This window comes from Juglans microcarpa x Juglans regia, chromosome 4S, assembly GCF_004785595.1.
Source record: "Juglans microcarpa x Juglans regia isolate MS1-56 chromosome 4S, Jm3101_v1.0, whole genome shotgun sequence".
NCBI lineage: Eukaryota > Viridiplantae > Streptophyta > Magnoliopsida > Fagales > Juglandaceae > Juglans > Juglans microcarpa x Juglans regia.
In genome coordinates this window covers 10,341,879-10,365,492 of record NC_054601.1, presented here as the reverse complement: position 1 = coordinate 10,365,492, position 23,614 = coordinate 10,341,879, and the positions used below count along the sequence as shown (strand labels likewise).

The 23,614-nt window shown below is 35.3% G+C and overlaps 1 protein-coding gene across 2 annotated transcripts; it reads right to left on the bottom strand.

Moving 5' to 3' along the window:
• Window positions 1-10,571: 10,571 nt before the first annotated feature.
• On the bottom strand, window positions 10,572-11,599 carry LOC121263422. Of its 2 annotated transcripts, none has more exons than XM_041166298.1 (2): window positions 10,817-11,599; window positions 10,572-10,678 (listed from the first exon to the last, which is right to left on the bottom strand). In XM_041166298.1, exon 1 carries the CDS (start codon window positions 11,326-11,328, stop codon window positions 10,879-10,881), a length of 450 nt encoding a protein of 149 aa, XP_041022232.1. In that variant the 5' UTR covers window positions 11,329-11,599; the 3' UTR covers window positions 10,572-10,678; window positions 10,817-10,878. The 2 variants fall into 2 exon arrangements, with proteins under 2 accessions (XP_041022232.1, XP_041022231.1); XM_041166297.1 differs by having other exon boundaries at window positions 10,572-10,685; window positions 10,824-11,599.
• Window positions 11,600-23,614: the final 12,015 nt, after the last annotated feature.

Below are 23,614 nucleotides of genomic sequence, written 5' to 3'. Positions count from 1 at the left end.
ATTTTGGCGGGAAAGTAATTTATTTTGCTGGGGAAAGTTCAAAACCGTTAGAATGTAAATTTTGTTGTTCGAACGGAAAATATTTGGTGGCAAAATCTGGCAGGAATGTTTCTAGACCGTTTGAACGGAACATATTTAGTTTGAACATATTCGAACACCACATTTATACATTCGAAAGTATAATATTAATCTCTGTACGTAATTCAAAATATAAAAAATATATGTATCATATATATGAATTCATAAATTAATTTAAAAATATTTTAATGATTTCTTTTATGTTAAATAAGATTTTTAGTTAAATAAATATTATCAGCTATATACCATATAATATAAATCAATAATTAATTTAAAAAAGATAAAAAATATTTAATTTATAACTAAAGCAAATTATCAAAACACCATATACTGTCCATAACTATAAACAAAAAAATATAAATAAAAAATAGAAACTACTGTGATGCGAGCTCTCTGCACACATCCTCGATTGCAGTTAATCGTCTCTCTACCTGTGTCAGTCGAGTACTAAGCGTGACCTGAGTTGCATTACTGGCATGAATCTCTGTACGTAACTCAAAGATGCTAGCATGAATATCTATATGTAACTCAGAGATGCTAGCATTAATCTCTGTACGTAACTCATAGATGCTAGCACTAATCTCTGTACGCAACTCAGACATAGCAGTATGCACTGCATTGATTACCGCTGATGTGTGTATGCCGATCTCAGCACGCAGTATGTCGGTCATCTCCTCACGATTAGATGTGTGTGATGCCTCGGCCTATGTAGATGCCTCACCAGCAGATACTACAAGATATCCCAGCTGTACATCTCTCTGAAAATCAGTCCGGTCAGGAACAAGTCCACAAAAATGAAATATCGAGTGTCCTGTGTTTTGTGACAGAGTGGTGCTGTTATTCGGTCTCATCGGCTCCCGTGCACGCTCGGCAACATCTGGCATAACCTCGAAATATAGTAAAAATTGAGTAATCAGGATCTTGAACGACAATATATTTGTCGTAATGTATCGAGTCTCTGATTGAATCCCCTCAAATATATACCCCACGAGGTCGATTGGAATGTCACGAGCGAGAAATTTCACTCGATCCATGCCAACCTTGGTCTTGTGCAGTCGATGGTTAATATTGTTGGCGATTATCAAATTCATGATCTTGAAAAAAGAAGATAAATCTGCCTATTTAATGTTATTCGCCCCATCGTACATTGGAGCATTTGGACCAACAATCAGGTCTTTGACCTCATAATCAGTGAGTGTATCAACCTTATCTGTGTAAACTGGTCTCTCGTCTTGAGCCATCTTCGCATCACCTGAAGGATAAGACTCTTTAGGCAGCAGGTTCGGATAAGCATCGACCAACCTAGGAATACTGAGATATGCAGCGAGTCCGTCCTTTGAAAATATAACAGGAGCTCCTCAGATAAAGATCTTGTATGTCCCTCCATCGTCTAGGCTAGCACCACCGAGCTCTTTATAGAATTTAGCGACGATGTCAATATAGGAAATGAACTCCATTGCATCTTCTCGCTGATCTAGGATTGATGTCCAACCACAATCGTTGAATACTGATGGAAGGGAATAACCCTCACATATAAGAGTCACAAAATCAGACAGTTTTACCTGCCGCTCTAGTAAAACAGTCCACTCCCGAACTGTTTGGATAGAAGGTTTGCTTGATTTGCCACGTTTACGACCCCTATAAGACATTATTATGAACCTGAAATTTAAAAAATAAAATATATATTCAACATTAGTAATAAAATCTAATATGAGAAAAGATTCACAAAATTATATACTAATAGCAATTTAATAAATTAATTAATAGAACAATTTAATAAAACGATGAAAATAAATTAACAAGTTAATATTAAATAATTGGTTCGAACGATATCTATAGTGGTCGAATGAAAACTGTGGTCGAACAAAAAATATCTTGTTTGGGTCAAACCGTTCGAACGTCACAAAATGAAGAAGAAGATGATCTTTGTGGCGGAGGAACAAAATGACGAAGAAGATGATTCCTCTACATAAGAAGTATACAAAGAAAGTCAACCTGTTTTTAACTTATTTGTGGATTTGAATCAGTATGAGATGATCCCATATGGAAGATATTAGGGTTACTACTCGCATGGTGCGGGGTGGGGTGGACCATTCTCCCACCATGCGGGAGGTGGGCTTTTTTCCCCCTGCACCACCTTCTCGGTGATGGGGTGCTGGGGAAAAAACCCCATCCGCCCTGCCCCCTGACTAGGCCAATATATTGGGTCTAATTTTTTTTTTATCCAAAAATATTTTTTTAGACCCAAATTATAAATTAAAATTTATAAATACAAAAAGAACTTAAACTCATTAGAGTTAGATTTTAGATTACCTTGGCCTCTTAGGCCAACGTTTATATAGGAGGCAAAGGCAATACAATAGTTATACTTAAACAATGTGAGGCTTAGTAGTCCAATAAGTTGAATACAATTTAAAATCTTTAATAAATTGTACATCTCTATATACAATATATTTATATATATAAATATAAAAAAAATAATTTTTTTTATATATATGTGGAGCGGAGCAAGTCCCATTAGGCCTTCTCCATGCTGGGCGGATGTCGCCGCCCTCACATGGGCAAAGCGGGGTAGCTCGCTCGCCCATGCTGGACGAGGCGGACAGGGGAGTGGTAGTAGGGTACGGGGCTTCGCTGCCCACCCCTAGAAGATATTGAGGCTGAAATAGTTGAGACGACAGTTGATCAAAGTGTTGAGTCATCTAAAGTATTTATAGATGAAACTGATATAGATAATTGGCCGATTTTGTGTTCACATTATACAGTATCTCTCAATTATGTGACCAAAGAGGAAGGAAGTTCGCATCCCATCTCCACTTGTTTTAACTCTCTGTCTGACTCACCATTAGGGATTAACACTGCGAAACAAGATAAATAGCTAATACTCATTTTTTCAATTAAGATAATTGATAATTGATACGAGATAAATAACTAAATATTATTTTATAGAGATAACAGTACAATCTCATCATGGACGAGGCACTACTAGAGGTGTGACGTTGGAGAAATATCATAAAGTGAGTAAGATTAAGGTTAACATTTTTGAAGAACATACCGAAGGTAGGGGACAACAAACAGCTTGGCTTGCATCACATGTGGTTGCTCTTACATAGACTTATGCACATTTAACTACGAGTTCATGGCATAAAGTTTCGCAAGATGTGAAAGAGCTTATAAAGAAGCGTTGTTTAGTTCGTAATATTTAAATAATAAATTTATATTGATATTATTTAATATTATAGATGATAATATTTTTGTGTATATACTTTTTCATGGATGACTTCGAATTAAATTTTATTCGGAGAAAGGAGCGTAAGACTGTTGATGAGCTAATGTGTAATATATTTCGCAAGTATAAAGCGAGGTATTACGAGCATTACAAGAAGTACGACAACAAAGAAGATGCACACCAACATCATTTTCTGGATTTCCGACTTGAAGATTAAGAAAAAGTTTGCGACATGTTTGAGGATCCATCGTATTAGGTAAATTAAATGAATTCTTTATGTGTCCTATTTGTAATTTTCAATTACTAATTTTACAACTTCTATGCAGGAGTGAAGTTTTATAAGCAAAACTAATAGATCGAAGTTAAAGATTCATCATCATGCAGGCTCAAGATATTTCTATCGCTTCTCTCTGAAATTGGTATTGTACTCTTTTTTATTTTATTTTATATAGTTTTTTTAATTGACTTTATATTTTAACAATGTCTCTTATAGAAAGAGTCAGACACCAATTATGATCTGATAAAATTATATGCTGCATCACATACTAATAGTAATGGAGAGTAGACTCATCCCGATACTTGTGAGAATTATATAAGTATTATAATTTTTTTTAATTAAACCTACTTAAATTCTTGTGTTAATATTAGTTTTATATGTTATGTGTAGGATGAAATAGTTGTCTTCCATGTTGAAGCTGCATTAGATCAGAATTCATCAACAAGTGATGCTGAAATTTTTACACAAGTTTTGGGTCAACGTTAAGCATATTTGAGGGTTTGCATCGTTGTGTAAAGTCTTCAGCCTCTTCATCAACGTCAAGTACTACTGCCATTGCGTTAGAGAATGCGAATTCTTGGATCGAATAATTGAATGCAAAACAGCATGAGTTAGATGCTCAATTGACAAAACAAGCAAATATAAATATGCACATAAAACAACAAGAAGATTAACAAAGAAAGATACAACTCCTAGTTCAGACGCTTATGCAACAATTCAAGCCTTAAAGCAATTGATTTTCATGTTTTGCATAAATTTTAGGATTTATAAAATTATGTATTGATAACATTATTAGTATTATTACTATTTTATTTATTTAATTATGACTTATTAAATTAGTTTTATTTCTATTGAAAAATTTATAATATATTTTTGAAATATAAATATCTATTTGGTTTTAAATTAGTATTCTCCATGAAAATACTAACCGTTCAAATGATCATCAAACGTTTGAACATGTATTCATTAGACACAATCGTCAGAACCTCACAAGTTAGAATTCATCATAAAAAAACGTTGCAACATGAACAAGCAACTCACACTTTCCGTCCCAAGCACGTTCAAACGTCATATTCAATTATGAAAATTAATATAATTTACGTTCGATAATCAATTTGTTTGTTTGAACATTTCTTCATGTTTATTTGGTCGAACGGACTAATATCGATTGACCGGTCCTGAAGTACTTGTTCGAATAGACATATTGTTCAAATGTTTTTTTGGCCGTTCAAATGACTTCCTAAGACGAATTTTAATTGTCAAAAAAAAAAAAAAAATTGTTCCACTGTGATGAAATGATCTAGCAAAATTTCATCCCAAAAGATATTTTTTGGGATGAATTTTTTATTTTTATCCCAAAATACCTTTTGGGATAGTGATTTTGGTCCCAAATCCAATCTTTTGAGACAAAAATTTTCATCTCAAAAGACCTTATTTATTGTAGTGTAGTCGTACAGCCACACATCAGCGGGCCTATGAAGGGGCAGGTGGGCCAAAGTTTTAAAAAAATAATATATATTAATTTTTTATAATTTAATAGGATTATATTAATATTATTTTATGTTGGCCCCCTCTAAAAAATTATCTTAGCCCTCTCTACAAAATTATTTTGATTTTATAGATTAATTACTTATAAGTCTAATTTTAAAAAAATTAATCCAATTTAAAAATAAAATAAATAAAATACATCTTACATAAAATAAAATGATCTAATAACCTAATCACACGCTTTTCAATAAAGACAAAAAAAATTCGGATGGTCTCCTTCACTGTCGTCTCTACGCTGCAGTTCTCTTTTTCTATTCTAAACGTTTAAACGTTAAAGTTGTCTTGTCTAGATGATCTGCCAAACAGCCAAAATGCTAGCTTTCGAGGCTTACGGACCTACGGTTACCGATTACGTTTTCATACCTTGAAGCAATTTAAAGTTTTTTGCCAGTGCGTCGTCTGATACATGGTTTGATTTTTTTCTATTTATTTTTCTCTTTTTTCGATTTTAATGTTCATTCAATTGTATTTTTGTTTATTTTTTTTCTTTTTGAAATATATTGATTACTACTTGATTTGACTTATATATAATTATGTTTATTGAATGATTATTTATTTTGTGCTTAAAGATTAACTTTAAATTCGTGTTTAATGAGTAATTGAATTCATATATATCTAACTTTATTTTATATGTTTTAATTTGATTTTAATTTAGGTTCATAAATTATGTCTAAATTGAGAACTATCAACTCATTCTTCAAAAGAAAAGAAGTTGATACTTTAAAAAATTCTTCTAAAATTTTAAAGATTAAACCTGAGGAAAATTCTGATCTTAACTCTCCAATTGTGGAGTCTGAAGAGATTTATTTTACATCGTCAACTCTTGATTCTAAAGAGATTGATATATTTTCTCTACAACGAGATCCCGGATTACATCCTCTTATGTGGGACATCGAGTCAATCAATGTGATGAAATAAAAACTTACTTGAAAATGGGTCCATATTATATACGATGTCTCTCAAAATATCCGTTTTATGGTTTTGAAAAGTATTCTTGCGGCTTTCAAGCTTCTTGGTTTGTACAATTCACATCATGGTTAGAGTATTCTCCATCAAAAGATGCTGCATATTGTTTATCTTGTTATCTTTTTATAATGAAAGTATCTCAACGCTTTGGATTAGATATATTTACTGTAATAAGATTTAGAAATTGGAAGAAGGTTAATGATCGAAAATATTGTGCCTTTTTGAATCATATTAGGGAGGATCCTTGCTCTTGTCATAATAATGCTATGAAAGCTTGTGAGGATTTATTAAAACAATCACAGTATATTGATAAAGTAATGAATGCACAAACCTCCGAGCAAATTCTCAACAATCGACTCTGAGTGAAAACATCTATTGATGTTTTTCGATGGCTTTCATTTCAAGGATGTGCCTTTAGAGGTCATGATGAGATCCCTGATTCAAAAACTCGAGGTAATTTTCTTGAGATGCTTAAATTCTTGACTTCGTATAATGACAAAGGTGGAAAACTTGTTTTGGAAAATGCTCATAAATCTTCAAAGTATACTTCACCTAAAATTCAAAAAGAGATTTTGAAAGTTCTTGCAAAAGAGGTGAGAAATAAAATTCGTGAAGATGTTGAAAATTCTAAATTTTGCATTATTGTTGATGAGGCACGAGATGAGTCTAAGAGGGAGCAAATGGTTATAATCTTGAGATTTGTTGATGATGATGGTTTTATACAAAAACGATCTTTTGATCTTGTACGTGTTAAAAATACATCAACATTGACTGTAAAGAATGAAATATCTGTTGTTCTTTCTCATCATTGTCTTGATATTAAAAATATTTATGGGCAAGGATATGATGGTGCTAGTAATATGCGTGGTGAATGGAAAGGATTGTAAGCTTTATTTCTTAAAAATTGCCCATATGCATACTATGTTCATTGTTTTGCTCACCGATTATAGTTTGCATTAGTTGCTGCATCTAGAGAGGTAGTATCCGTTCATGAGTTTTTCTCAAATTTGAATTTCATTATCAATATGATGGACGCTTCATGTAAACATCATGATGAACTGCAAGCTGCTCAGACAACATAAATTGCATATATGATAGCTATTGATGAACTCGAAAGAGGAAAAGGAGCTAACCAAATTGGCACTGTCAAACAAGCCGGTGATTCTCTTTGGGGTTCTCATTTTTATTCGATTTACAATCTACTACGAATGTTTGGAGCCACTTGCTCAATGCTTGAAAACATAATAAAGAAGAATTCACTTACTCTCAACGCGGGGATGCGAATGCTGCTTATAAAATGATTACATCATTCCAATTTATATTTATTTTACATTTAATGAAGGAAATCATGGGTATTACAAATGTTCTTTGTCAAGTTTTGCAGCAAAAATATCAATACATTTTGAATGCTATGAATATGGTTTCTACTACAAAAAGACTCATTTAAAGGTTAAGAAATGAAGGTTGGGAAAATTTGCTTGAGAATGTTGTCTCTTTCGCCAAGAAAGCTCTCGTTATGTACAAGGTCGTGGTCGTCATCAACGAGATTACATTACGATAGTGCATCATTATCATTTTGAAATATTTAATGCTACTATAGATTTTCAAATGCAAGAGTTTGACAGTAGGCTTAGTGAAGGAGCAACAAAGCTTTTAGCCCTTAGCACAGCTGCTTTTAGCCCTTAGCTCAGCTTTGGATCCAAATGATGCTTATAAATTCTTTAATATTGATGATATTGGTTGTCTTGCAGAAAAGTATTATCCTTTTGATTTTTCTGAGATCGAGAAAATTAATTTAAGGTTTCAATTAAAGCATTTTGAAGTTGATGTGCTTACTAATCTGAAGTTTCAGAGTTTCTCATCCGTTGTAGATTTATGTCAAAGATTGGTAGAGATAGAGAAATAAAAAACATACTATCTTATTGATAGATTGATTCGTCTTGTTTTGACTCTTTCAGTATTTACAGTGTGACTAGTGAACGAGCATTTTCAGCAATGAAGATTATTAAAACAAAACTTCGCAACAAAATTGAAGATGAGTTTCTAGAAAATAATTTGGTTGTCTATATTGAAAGAGAAATAACTAAGAGTTTTGATTTAAATTCAATACTTGATGATTTTGTTTCTTAAAAACGTATTTTATTTTTATTTTAGATCTTATTATCATGTTGTTCTATACTACAAAAAAAATTATATAGAAATAGAACAAAAAATATTTTATTATAGTTTTAGCTTTACTTGACCTCCTAAAACAAATTCTTGGTTCCGCCACCGACGCCACACCACAACATTTCTCAAAGGGCAATGCTACTCTGCCGCCCAGCATTTACCACTGGGTGTGCTGCCCAGTCTGTTTTTTTTTTTTTTTTTTTCATTCCACATTTTTTAATACATTTAAATATTTTTTAAAAATAAAAAAAATACACCAATACACTTAAAAATGCTTCCTTAATCACTAAGTAAAAAAAAAAAAAAATTTACCAAACGGTCAAAAAGAACAGTCAGTTGAAGCGGCATATTAGTGTTTTCCTTTCTCAAATGCTAATCTATCGGATGAGGCAATAGTCGCCGTCATCCAAGTAAGTATGTGCGGCTCACGCTATTTCTTGGCTAGTTAAGATACACAAAATGTGTCTCAACCCATCCCATTCTCACCGACTTGCTCGCACCACATTCTGATACATGCCAAATTAATCACAGCATTTCTCAATTGTCAATCTATTGGATATATGCAGCAATAATAATCGACATTAATATGATCCAAGAACTATGTGAGGCTCACGCTATTTCTTTGACTTATGAGACACGTGTCTCAATCCATCCTATTCTCACTAAAATGCGGGTCCAACACTCTAGTAGTTGCCAAAGACACTTTCTTTATTATTATTAATTATTACTTCCCCAAGACAAGAATTCGAAAGCAATGGAAGTTGACATCTCCAATGAATTATGCCAAAACAGACAATAATATATAATATCTTTTTACTAGTTGCGACTTTTTCATATATCACAACTATTTGTTAGATTAAATCAAAATGAAAATAGGCATGAACTTTGGTTCATTACCCTTTTATTTTAATTTTAATTTTCCTATCCCCTCTGAGCCTTGTTGCCACTATAATGAGCCTTTCATATGGGGTATCCTACCTACTTCCCTCATCCATGGTCATTTTCCACTCTAGGGTGGCTAAAAATTAACTATGACGCTACCATTAGGAAAGATAAGTCAATAGTTGCAACCCTATGTCAGTGCTCAATAAAGAAACTCTTGTACTCATGGATAAAAAATAAGATTTAGATGTCTTAGAGTTTCTACCCAAACTCTAGAGTTTAAAGTGGGAGAAAAATAGACACATAAAGTGAGTCTTACAATATTCATTCAAGCAGTCAAGAATGCTATAACATTACTTTGTGTGTCTATCTTTTTTCCATTTGAGATCCTAGATCAATTTGAACAAAAACTCTAGAGAATCCAAATAAAAAGAAAACAAATGCATAAGCACAAATCCCTCAGTTTATGGAGCCCTAATTGCCTTCCTTGGAGTAAGGAAGAATGAATGCTAAAATTAAGGGAAGACATCCTAGCTTGAAGGGGCTTCGAAGCAATTCACAAGGCCCTCGAAAACACCACTATCTATTTTAATTGAAAAACCTCCCCTATCATCTTCACCATATATATCTCCTCCGTTTTATAGTCTAAAAATACAGATCATGAAGTTATACATTATTCCATTATCGGATTTCATATTATTAAAATAATTATAAATAAGATATGAGTATCATATATGTATAAATATATATATATATATATTCGTACTAGAGACTACATAATAATTAATCTACCTTTCAAATTGATTAAATATAGGAGAAGATTATGATCACTTGTACAAGTATATTGATCTGCTTTTGATCAAGAAAGAGACTGTAAAAACGACCCTCTAACCCACGTGTTTAATAAATTTATAACTTTAACATCAAACTTGTGTCGCAATAATCTCATCATCATGTTTAGTGTCTCATGTCACTTAGGAAAACAAGTATATCTGGGGCAGCTAGATCTGCATATGATGAGATCTAGCTTTCTTATCATATTAAGTGAAAATGTATAAAACATGACGAAAAATAAGAAGGCAACAAGGCACCCAATGGAATTAGAGATCCAATGATATTTACAGTTTTAAGATGTCTAAATCTCACACACTTTGAAAAAAATAGATAAATCTGAGACATGTAAAAAAAAATTATTTTTTAATAGTGAACTCTATTTTTTTTTTTTTTCCAAAATGAGTGCTCGATCTAGGCATTACTCATGAAATTAGCCAAACATGATCTCCTATGGAAAAATTAATCTTGTTGAAGTAATTAAGAAGAATAAATACATGATTGAGTTCAGTACTCCATATATTTTAAATTTAGAATTTCCAAAAAATATATATGGACCATGTATGTTTGTGCAGAAATATTAAGAAAAGCTTCCCAACTAACCTCAATATTACTTATAAGAAGTCAGAAGACATTAATTAACAATTTTAATAGCCGATTAATTGAAAACTAAAGTAGCCTACTACTTATTGTAACATTAATTAAGAGAATAACACTAAATAATTTATTGAAATAATTTTTTATTATTAATTTTTTTATTTATCGTAATTTTCAATTATAAATATTTGGTGGATCAGTCATCAAATATATAACCTTTCAATAATATTTGATGCCACTAATTAAAATTACATTGTCTGGTTATTCATAAATGAGACGATTAATAAAACCGAAACCAAAGTTACCGTTCAGAGCAAAGTTTTGCTGTTTGGCGAGGAACCAGATGGCCCTGCGCCATAACCATGGATTTGTATATCTCGACGATCTTTTTCTCGTCGTACTCCTTGACTGTGCCTCTCGGGAACGCGCCGATCCCATCGCAGACCCCCACAGTACTAGTACCGTACCCGCCGACACTGCACACCCGCGAGTTGGCCAGTCGGAGCATCAGCTTCACGTACCAGTCCCGAAGCCGGACTAAGAGGCTCTTGGGCGAAGGAAGTCTCAGGACGCGGAGCTTGGGCGTGATCTTGATCCGCCACCGCCAGAACCGCAATCTTGCCCGAGACGAACCCAGCTGCCCCGCCCGTGTCCTCCGCCTATGACCCAACCCATTTAGCTTCTCGTAGCCTCTCCTCCTCCAGTATCCTCTCAACCCCAGCTTGTACGCGGTCGCAGAGACACCTTCCATTGTAGTTGGAGCTGTTCTCTGATCTCTCTCTCTCTCTCTCTCTCTCTAAAACCGAAACTTTCAGAGAGAAAAAGAGAGGTTGGTGAGGGATTGAAGAAGTCGATAAATTCTGTATGAAAATAAATGCAGGAATTATTATATATATATATATATATATATATGAAGATATATAAATATATAGTAGATGGATTTGCGTGTGATGGTTGATGGAGGAGTAAAAATGGCGATCGATCGTAAATGAGAGCAGCAGCTAATACTACCACCTACCTGCATTTCTCACGGGCGTCGCTGTCCTTATTTAATACATGCTCGACATGGCACGTGCCACACACCTAAGAATAAGATCATGGTCTTTGGATTACATATTTATTTATGGGAAATTCTAGGGAGCCGAAACCGGACTCCCGTTAATCCTTCCCGTCTGTGTATAGACCCAATGAACTTATTTCGTCTTTTTTTATTTTTTATTTTTGTTCTCTCTCACCCGTAGGAGTGTAATCGATTTGGTCTAATTTTAGATAAAATCTAGAACCAATCTGATATATACCGGTTTTTTATTTTTCAAAACCGATTACGCTCCAGTTACCCTCCTAAACCAGTACATCCAGTTTTGCAGGTTTTCGGTCCGGTCCGGTCAGATTTTTCGATTTTTTTAAAATATAAAAAACATATAATAAAGTGTTACTTCTTATAACAAAATGTTATTAATAATTTAATATATATATATTATGTCTAAAGCATATGATCAATTAAATTTTCATCTTTTAAGATTAAACTTTTATTTTATAAATTATAATAACATTATCTTATATATAATTATATTAATAACATATGATTAAACAAATTATAAATGTTCATATTTAAGATTAACATTTTATATTATAATTTATAAATTATAATACGAAATTATTTCATATATGATATATAATTATATATTAAATTTTTATATATAATATATATATTATATATAAAACTTATATATATAAATATTTTGTATAATATATAAAATTAATTTTTATATATATATATTTTTTCTAACCGGTCCGGTTCGGTCCGGTCTGGTTCCGGAAACTACGGAACCGAAACCGAACCGGTTCCGACCGGTTTTTATAATATAGAAACCGGTTTCGGACTGGACCGGTTCAAAACCGGACCAACCGGTTCGGTCCTGTTTGATTTTCCGATTTAAATTTACACCCCTACTCACCCGTGGTCCCTCCCCTTCCACTTTTTGTCTTTTTTTTTTCTTTTTTATTTCTCTCACCTGCCCCTCCATTCCCCCTATTCTTTTCTTGAAAAATTTTAAATATAAACCTTACACTTTTACACACAATTTAAAAATATGTGATTGTATCCTTTTACCCTCATATTTCATGAGGATAGAAGAGTAAAATTATATATTTTTAAATAGTGTACATGGTGTGAAACTTGTGTAGCACGACTCTTCTTTCTTTCCTCTCCTCACCCGTACATTGTTTCTTCCTTTGAACTAACATTGCAGGTGGAGGATATAACCAAAGAAGATTCATCCGTCGGCAACGATGGTTTAATTATGTTGACTTTGAGGTACAACATATAGAAGCAAGTACTATACTGCTTAGGGCTGCAACCCGAGCAACCCGTTCAACATTTGAGCTCGATCCGATCCGACCCGTGTTTCTGAGTGTGTCAAGCTGACCCGACCCGACCCGACCCGAAGATTCAACCCGTCTTCTTGTTGTTTGTTAATTTTTTTTTTCGTTATCGGGTACACGCCCAAGCCAACTAGAACTAGCTGCTGAACCCTACAACACCACCTCTTCGCGCTGGTGATTCCCGTCGAGTTTTGTGGAATACTTCACCCAGAGTTGCGGAAGAAAGCAACGGAGAAAAGCAGCAGAGAGAGAGAGATCGAGAAGGACTGGCGGGATGGAGATCTGCTGCAGAGCTTCACGATTTCGACGGCACACGAGATCTTTGACCAGAACATCCCTATACTTTCTTACCCAGTTGCCGAGTGTTGTAGATAGCCCAGATTCGCTTATTCTAGAATCGCATCAATAACTTCTTCACCCAGATCTAAAGCTCTAGCCAAGGTTTCGTACTCTTCGCGTTGGTGATTCCGCACTTATTCAAACGGTTGGAGTCCACAAAATGAGAGAAAGTTGAAATGGGTAAAGACATGGACGAAGAGAATCAACGAGAGTGGCAAAGGAAATACCGTGTACTGTTGAAACCGTGAAGGGGAACGAACAGAGGCGATGGTGAATTGTATCGTGAGGAAGAGAAGTGGCTAGGGTTTCATTCACGGAGGATTAAAATGTGAGCTTGAGTTTTTAAAGAGGTGGGTCGTCGGGTTGTACGGGTCGAACCCGAACATTAGTTAAAACCGATTTGTCGGGTCGGGTCGGGTCGAGTCGAGGTTAACGGACGGGCCGGGTCAATTAGTTTCTTGCACAGGCCTAATACTGCTGAGTCACTAACTAGAAAACTTGCTAATGTTTAAATTGCAGGTCTCCCGATGGAAACCCTCAAAGAGGAAATAATAATTCTTGAGTTTGAACTCAGGATTAAACAACAAGAAGCTGAGACAATTAGCGAGAAGCTACTTCTAGCTAAGATCAAGCTTAGAGCTTTGGAGAAATCCAACATCATTAAAAACAACATAATATTTATAAATCATTTCTTTAGCGTTAAATGCTGTAGAAGGTATTTTCCGTGTTCAAACTTGGAAATAAGCTTGTTGAAGCTTCTTGCTAAGACTTTTGACTTCCGTCAAATTGTTTGTTTTCTTGAGCTTGGAGTATGCTCGATGAAAATCCTTTCGGATACTGAAAATTTTCATCTTCTCTTCTACTTCCACTGTTAACAGTAGTTTGTTTATTGGTTTCACCAGTCTTGCTGGGTATTTCCTTATTTTCTGTTGCTGATGCAACTCCACTGGATTCAAGAAATGATGGGAGGAAAGAAAGAACAGAAAGAAAAGAGGAGAGGAAGGGAGGGGAGGGGAGGGTGAGAGACATAAAAAAGAAGACAAAAAAAGATAAAGTAAATTTATTTGGTCTTTCCACCTTAGACGGGGAGGATAAACCGGACTCCCTAGCATTTTTCTTTATTTATTTAATTTTAAAGGATAGAACGAAATCCGATCTTAGTAATAAATCTTCACTTACGGTAGATGATGAGTACCTTATACAAAGAGGAGTGGGAGAAGTTACAGATTAAGGAAACCCATATACATGCTCCTAAGATTTAATAAAACTCAATCCATTTTTTTTTTTAAATATAACCTTAGAATTTCATTAAGAAATCAAATAATACATAAAATCTAACATCGTCTACTAGAGAGCTATAGCAAGACAACACTTCTTCATCACTACTCACTCCTAAAATGACATCCCTTGCATCACCTTCAAATATGGCTTTCTGAATGTTAAGGTCACTGCACAACTCCACAGCTTTCCTCAGAGCAAAACATTCTACCACAGCTGTATCATCCATATTTGCTTTTTGATCACACATAGCAACCATGGTTCCCCTTCCTTATCTTTAATCATAATTCCAATCTCCATTCTCTTCCTTTTTAAATCCAGAGAAGTGTCCCAATTAATCTTTACGAACTCCCTTTCTGGTTTCTCCTACTTCAAGCTGTAACCACATTATTCTGCACTTGTCCTCCCTTTTTAAGAGAATTTTGAGTTTCTTGATAATCTTTGAGAGCAGCCTTAGCAAATATGATTAAGTTCCTAGAGCAATCTAATCTATTTTTGAAGACAAAATCATTTCTACGCAGCCATACCCTTCTAAACATCACTGCCATCTCTTCCAATTGACACTTATTCAAAATAGACATGAGTTTCTCCCACAGCAGCAGGAAATCCATTTCTGATCTGACCTATTTCTGAACACGCCTTTTGTCATCTCCCCAAATATCATTTGCTGCAGGATACTCCCACAACACATGCATAAAGGACTCTTCTTCTGCATCACACATAGGGCACCTTTTACCCTCCACTACTGTCCTCTTGTAAAGGTTCACTTTAATAGGCAGTAGGTCATTACCAGCTTCAAATGAACAATTTTGTCACTCTTGGCGCATCTAGATCCCAAATGTTCCTCTACCTTTTATCCACTTTAACCTCTTTAGAGCTCTCTCCTTTAATCCTCTCCATTCTGTCTAAGTGCAAAAATTATGCACTTCTAACAGAAAAAGGTACATTTCTTAGAGGGACCCCAAAACAACCTATCTTTAGCTTTGCCTTTACTCAAGCGTATACTAAGGATCTTCTCAGCCTCTTCATTGTAAAAAATAGTTCTGATCTTTTCTTCATCCCGCTCCTCTTTCTGTTTATCAATTAAGTCTTCGACCCTTGAGTCTTCCTGTAGCAAAGAAACTGGAGACTAAACATCAAAAGAAGAGAGACTAGGTAACCACTTGGAACAAAAGATCTAAATGTCTCTCTCATCACCCACTCTCCACCTTATCCCTTCTTTTAAGAGGTCCTTAGTTGACCATACACTTTTACATACAAGAGAAGGTTGTGTGCCCAACTTTACTTCCATAAAACTAGAATTTCTATAGTACTTTTCTTTGAATATCACAGTTGCCAATGAGTTAGGGTATTTAAGCAACCTCCACCCCTACTTAGCAAGGAGAACTATGTTAAAGCTCTCCAAACCTTAAAATCCATGCCACCCCTTCCTTTTTGCAAGCCCAACTTCTCCCACTTCCTCAACACAATCCCCCTCCCTTCCTGCTATCTACCCCACCAAAGTTTGGAGAACAAAACATTAATCTCTTGGCATAGTTTTTTGGGTAATTTGAAGACACACATGGTATACGTAGGGATGACCAGCAAAACTACCTTAATCAAGACTTCTTTACCAGCTTGTGATAAAAAGTTATTTTTCCAGCTTGCAATTTTCTGCCAAATTCTCTCTTTAAGATTCCTGAAAGTATTGAACTTTGATTTTCTAACCATAACAGGCAAATCAAGGTATTTTTCATATGTTCCACAAATAAAAGAATTTGACAGCTTCGTTTATGGCCTTCATATCTTCTGCCTTAGTGTTTTTCCTGAAAAAATAGAAGTCTTATCTTTATTAAGGAACTGGCCTGAGGCCTTTTTATAAATTTTCAGAACCTCTTGAATCCTTCTCCAATCCTCAATCTTTGCTCTTCCAAATAAAATGCAATCATCTACAAAAAGTAGGTGATTGATGCTAGTATCCCCCTAGGAACCACTTGCAACCCCTTTTGTAAAATTCTGCTTCTCATAGTAGTTCAATAAAGTGCTCAAGGCCTCATCACATGATAAAAAGGAGATAAGGTGACACAAGATCACCCTGTCTCAACCCTCTTGTAGACCAAAACTTGTGCCCATGTACCCCATTAATCAACACTGAGTAAGCAGCAGACTTCACATATTTCATCGCTAAACTCACCCACTGCTCACAAACCCCAGTTTTATCAAAACAGTCTCCAAAAACTTCCACTCGACACGATCATAGGCTTTAGACATGTCTAGCTTCATGGTCATACTCCCCACTTTACCCAAACTCAATCCAAATTAAATACATGGATGATGGAACTATGTCACCCAGAGTGTACCACTGGACTTGCCCCTAGTGCATTTGTATTTTTTTAAATTTTTTTCTTTTTCTTTAAAATATTTTTTAAACATCTTTAAATAGTTAAAAAAATACATCAATTTATTAATAGTTACTTCTTTAACCATCAAATAAATAAATAAATATATGAGCGATCAAATTGAGGGGTGGCAAACTCAGGCAACATAGTATCATTTTTCTAAATACATTCTAACCAGTATTTAAAGATACTAAATGTTAATGATGAAAGGAGGGAATATATGCACGATCCATAGAGAAAAAACCAATCACATGCTTAGGAACTGACTGCATTATCCATGGAGTAAAAAAAAGTAAGGCTATCGGCTAAAGCATTACCTTCCTTGTAGATATCAAATATACTAAAAAGAAAAGAATAGTTTAAATTGAAGAATTTCATTCCAAATGTTAGAATAACTAGGGGATAGGAACTATTATTAAGCCAATTAATTACAAGAAGGGTATCAGTCTGCACATTAATTGAGGTTATTAATGCTAAGTTTTCTTTTCTTTTCTTATTAATTTTTTTTTAGAGGGCCGGAGGGTTTTGAACTTGGTTGTCCCATTTGAAAATTAGGACTTATGCCATTGTCCCATTTGATCCAAATTAAGGACTTTGACGGTTAGTAATGCTAAGTTGATAATATAAACTATTATAAAATAAGATCCATTTTCAAAGATTTTATTTATTTATTTATTTTGAATCAATCCTTATATTTCCCTTTTTTTTTTTATCCCTAGTATAAATATGTTGGATTATGTTGACATGCGGTCTTGCGGATATGTTACCTGATTAACCTCGGTTGGTCCAAATTCTAGTATATATCAGATTGAGAAATGTAAACATGTGTATAGTATATGAGTCTTATAGATTTATGAAGCAATTAATATTCATTAAATATATTGAACAAGGTCTAGAATAAATTCCATTTAAATATAGAATTAGTTAGCAGCTAGCTTTATTTATTTTGATCTTTGAACATGCATCGATCATGAGTTGTCCACCAATTGCATGCAGTACTTATGCAAAGAATTTATTACATGGTATTATCCTAGCCAGTTGGGACTACCATACTATAAGATAAATGCTTGCGAAATATTAGCACAAAATAGTTATAGTTGTTTGTTATTTAGGACTTTCTTAGTACGGCGATTTGGGTAAGAAAGTCAGGCTCTCTCTCTAGAAAAAAAACCTCTCGCTTCTCTCTAAACCTTTCCAAACTCAGAACTGCGAAAGGGGTCGGAGCTTCAGCTCCTCCCCACTCTTCATTCTTTTTTCCTTCCCCCTCCCTCTCTTCTGTCCTTTTTATTTTCGGTGGTTTTTTTTTTTTGTTTTAGTTTTGTATTTTTCAAGCTAAATAAGGGAGGATCGCCGTTCGGGTTTTTTCAGCTATCGCCTTTCTACACGCGCCCCACCGGGATGACGTCTACTTGCCGATCTTCAAGACCATCAAATCCGGCGTCCATCGGAGTGGATCATAGCCCGCACGCGCGGGACGAAGTTTCTGGATCTGTCGGCGCGTGGCCATCACGCGCATCCGAGGAGACCTCTGCCGACACCACGCTCGGCTTCTCTGGACTCCATGACTCCGGGGCTTCCAAGATTGACCACCGGCTTTCCTCCCCGAGTGACCAGTGCCATGCACGCGCCACTTCCGAAGCATCGTGCACTGTTCATCCGTCTTGCTTTTATGTTTCTCTGATTGTTCCGTTTTTAGCATTTTTGCTGGTGTTTGTTTTTCTGTTCTTTGGTTGACCTGAGTGATGTGTTGAACCTTAAGATCGGACGCAATCTAGGGCAAGGGCTATTCGAGAGTGGTGGGCGATGTCACTGCTGGGGATCGTACGGCCAGTGCTGTAGCGTAGGTGCTGCCTGCGCAGTGGAGGCTGTTTTGTGCGTGCGTGAGCTAGGTGCTTGTGCCGTCAAGGCTCGAGATGCCGATGCTTGCGGTAGGCGTGACGTTCGGGGTGACACCAGTGCTTGTGGTCGGTAGTTTAGTTGTTAGTTAGTAGTTGTTTAGTTGTTAATGAGTTTTATTTGTAGTTAGTAGTTGTTTAGTATTGAATAAAATAGAAATAGGCTATTGGATTTAGTGACTGTCTCATACTTTTCCTCTCTGGGAGGACAGAGGGGACCTTCAAGTTCTGTTTTACAGAGCGCTTTCTCTGTTAGGAGAGAGTTTGTTGAGAAGTTAAGACAAAATCCGTCACAAAGGAATTTGTGTGTGGGGAAGCCCCAGAACTGATGCGTAGTTTGGCTTATAGTCTGGATTTTTCTATGTATTGATAAGTCACAGTAGTAATTTTGGTTCATTAATGAAATGAGTGTGGCGCCCCTGACCCCCACGTAAGGAAACACGAGAATCGAGATGCCAGGATGATGACAACACGGTCAAGCATACCAACGAAATGTGCTCAAGTGTGTGCAACATGTAAAAGTGCACAATAAAAATCACAGCGGATAATATAAATAAGTCATCTAAGTACTAGAAGTTTAAATTTAACTATTCAAAAAAAATCATCTTTAAAAAGTTATACAGTCATCCCAAAATATATTACAAAGACAAATACATAATAATTGATAAAACAAATCTTGATATACGTTAGCAATCCCAGATCACTCATCCAACGAAGCCAAGCTTAAGGCTTGTCATCCAGTACTGCATCAAAATCTCCGATACCATAAAATGGTACTACAGGTAAGTATAAACTAAATAACCATGAGATAAAAACATATTGATGCAACCAACATGCATGCATATGATGAAATATACGTCAAACCCAAAAATATCATTTTTCCCGAAAATGGATATTTTTCAACACACGCCAAAATCTCATTTTGGCATAAAAATAATAATCCGTCATTTTTCCAGAAAATGACCCAAACTAATAAAACATCATTTTCCAGAAAATGAATCACATAAAAAATCCTTTTATTCAACACACGCTATTTTTCCAGAAAACAGCCCATTAATCCATTAATCCATTAACTATATGCACCATGATCTCCCTTACGGATCATCCGCACGTCCTGGCTTGGTAGCGATGCCCAGTTCCGCGCCCAGAGCATTCGTGGCCAAGCATCCACTACCCAACAAGCGATGCCCAGTTTCGCGCCCAGCGCGTTCTTGGCCAAGCATCCTTTAGCCCCGCTAGTAGAGGGGCCACGGAGTCGGCACTAGATCATCTCGTCTAATCCCGTTGTTGCCTAGCGACAACCTAGGAGACATCACTCAGTATATTCCGCTCCCGAGTGACCAAAAGAGCTCTACCGAGATAATGTCCCATCTCGACTTGGAGTCGTGATACACATGCACCCAAAAATCCTTTAACAGATGAAAATCGAGTTTTCAATAAACACATGAACATGAATGCATTTACACGAAAACCCAGTTTCCTTTACAAACATGATTATGTGTGTAGATATGCAATGTACATGAACAACACCATACCAACAAGCAACAATGCAAACCAAACACACAACAACTCCGTCCACAATCCATCCGACTCCCGAACTCCTCGGACTCAGTTCGGCATAACTAACTAGATCACAACAACATGGGTTAGTGTAAAAATATATTTAAATCACGATAGTTCTTTGAAAAAATACTTACAATGCTATATAATGATTTTCGAAAGATCAAGGAGGTGCAATAAGTGATGGCATAGCAACTTAATAGTGTAAAATACACTGTGGGCGTGGGTCTCAAAAACCCGCTTTCGAATGGGGACGAACCAAGATCCGAAATTGATAGGGTAGAGCTTAGGGATGTCGGTAAAACTAGTGGTGGTGGTGGTTTGTCATGGGCGGCGGCGTAGAGGGCGGTTGAAGACCAAATTTTCTAAATCGGAGATGGAGATAAATAGGCTTCACCGGTGGTAAATTGGAGCTAAGGATGGGTGCATTGGGTTGCTAGGAGGTCGAGGATGAGGTAGTGAAGAGATGGTGGCCGGAGGTGGCGTGACGGCGGTGCGCGAGCTTAAGAGGTGCCGCGGCTTGGTGAAGGGCGTGGGGGCTAACGACAGCATGGGAGGAGCTGGGAATGGAGGAGGGTGGTTGCCGAAAGGAGGGGGAGCTGATGGGCTTGGCGGTGCCGGTCAAGGCGGCACGGTGACGACGGGCTGGGCGAGAAGAAAAAATGCACAGGGGAGAGAGGGAGGGCAAGTCGCGCACGGGAAAGGAGAGAGAGAGGGAAGAAAAAAAGAAAAAGAAGAGAAAAGAAAAAAGGAAGAAAAAAGAAAAAGGAAAAAGGAAGGGAAAGAAATGAGGTACAATCCTCACATCTTGGGTCACAAAAACGATTCAACGAATAAGATTTCAAAACAATATCTCAATTAAAATAATTTAAACGTAATGATAAAATGAAGATAAAATAATTAAATCCAACAATCAATTAATTTAAAATAAAGAAGAATTTAAATGCATAAGAATAATTAATATTAAGAAACATATCAAATCATAAAAATAAACCCACTAAAAATCCAACAATTTTAAAATAAGAGAATAAATTTTTGAATTAATAAAAATATTCCTTCAATAAAAGTACACTAAAGTACGGGGTGTTACAATGAGTGTGTTTCCATAAAAGAAAATAAAGGACTTTCTTAGTACGCTTCTAGCCAGTAGAGCGTTGCAGTAGTCATACTCAAGTCGAAAAGTCACCTCTAGATCACGATCAGGCCTCTCTTTTTCTATTTATATATATATATATATATATATATATATCACAGCCTTACTGTGATAAATAGGCCTTTTGAGTTTGATTTAGTTGCTCTTGTTAACGAATACAGTTCAAAAGAAAATCATGATAAGCGAAAGGCCTATCATGCTACTTTTTCTGCTTCCAAAACATTACGTGTTAAAAGAAAATGGAAATAAAAGACGAATAACCTGCAAAGGCACATAATTATCTTCGATTTTGTTCAAAACTATTATGTTTCAAAAAATAGTTTAAATGTTGTTAAAAATGATTTCGTTAAGGAAGAAGGCAAAATGGTGATTGAATCTAGTCACCTGCCTTTGGAGGCAATTTTTGTTTCGCACATAGGATCTGAAGTAATTGCTACTCCTTTTAAGATCCATGCAACTGTATCTAAAGATCTAAAAGAAGACGAGATTTTGGAAGAAACAAGAAAGATTATTCACCAAAATAATTTTGTAAATCTTGCTCTTTATACTATTGGACAACAGTTGGATAGGATCGAAGAAAAAACAAAAAAAACTATTTTTGCTTCAATCCCTATTTCAACAACTATTGAAAATCCTTTGGTTTTCACTAAAGATCAGCCAAAGAAAAATTCCATAATCATTGAAAAACCTTTGATTATTTTACCACAGAATCGGCCTAAATTGATTTAAAAAACCCACAGGTCAAGACCTTTGATAAAATTGATCAAATGTTTGCTAATCTTAAGAAAGAACAACCTTCTACGAATGCTCTGACCAGCAACGAAAAAGAAGTCGTTCTTGTTGAAACTACAGAAGAATCATCTGATAGTGATTCATCTGTTGCTAAGGATATTGATTTTCTTGAAAAGAATTTTCAAGATTTTGATTTAAAACCTGAGATAACTAGATTTTCTTCAAAAGGACCCAAACCAATGAGTCTGATGAAGAACTGGTATTCCAGACCTACTCCTCGTGATTTACAATTTGAAGAAAAAGTTTTTCAAACTCAATCTTTTTACTCTGCTGACAAAATTTACGAATGGAATATTGATGGATTATTTGAACAAGAAATTCTCAATACCATGAGTAAAATGTCTTTAGTTGCAAATGCTTATATTAACAATAATATCAGGCAACATGATATTGTTATTATTTTAACGCAAGGTTTTTCTGGAGTACTTCGTCATTGGGGGGATAAGCACCTCACTGATGAAGCTAAAGAAACCATTCAGAACGCTATTAAGCGTAATGACAAAGGGTTACCTATTTTTTATGACACTATAGGAATGACACATCCTGATGGTGTTAATACTTTGATCTACACTATTCTTAAACATTTTGTTGGAACTCCCTCCAACATTACAAATCGTATTAGTGGTCGGTTAAATAATTTACGATGCTATCAAATGTTTGATTACAAATGATATCAAGATGTTTTTATTTCTAGAGTAATGCTTAGAGACGATAGTCATGGAAGGAAAAGTTTATTAATGGTCTACCCCGTTTATTTGCTCATAAAGTCAAGGAAGAACTTACGGATATCTCAGGATTTCTTAATTACAAAAATTACAAATCTACCCCGTTTATTTGCTCATAAAGTTAATGAAGAACTTACTGATATCTCGGGATTTTTTAATTACAAAAATTACAAATATGGTGATATTTTCAGTGTAATTAAAAAACTTGATATTAGTATGTGTAATGATCAAAGAGTGCTTCGTGAATAGATAAAGAATAGCAAGAAAGCCAAATACGAAATGAGAACTTTTTGCGAACAATTTGACATTCCTCCTATTGCTCCATCTAGAAGAAAGCACAAACATTTTACAAAGTATTCCAAACCTTATGGCGGGACAAAGGAGAAAATCCCGTGATGAATTTTACAAAAAATCTTCTAAAAAACCTTTTTCTAAATCTTTTCCTAAGAAAAAAGAATTTTTCAAAATGAAAATGTTATAATTGTGGTAAATCTGGGCATTTTGCTGATAAATGTCCTCAGAAGCCCAACAA

What these genes read in the sequence shown, in the direction of transcription:
- LOC121263422 (XM_041166298.1), bottom strand. Translation starts at nt 11,328, where the DNA reads ATGGAAGGTGTCTCTGCGACCGCGTACAAGCTGGGGTTGAGAGGATAC.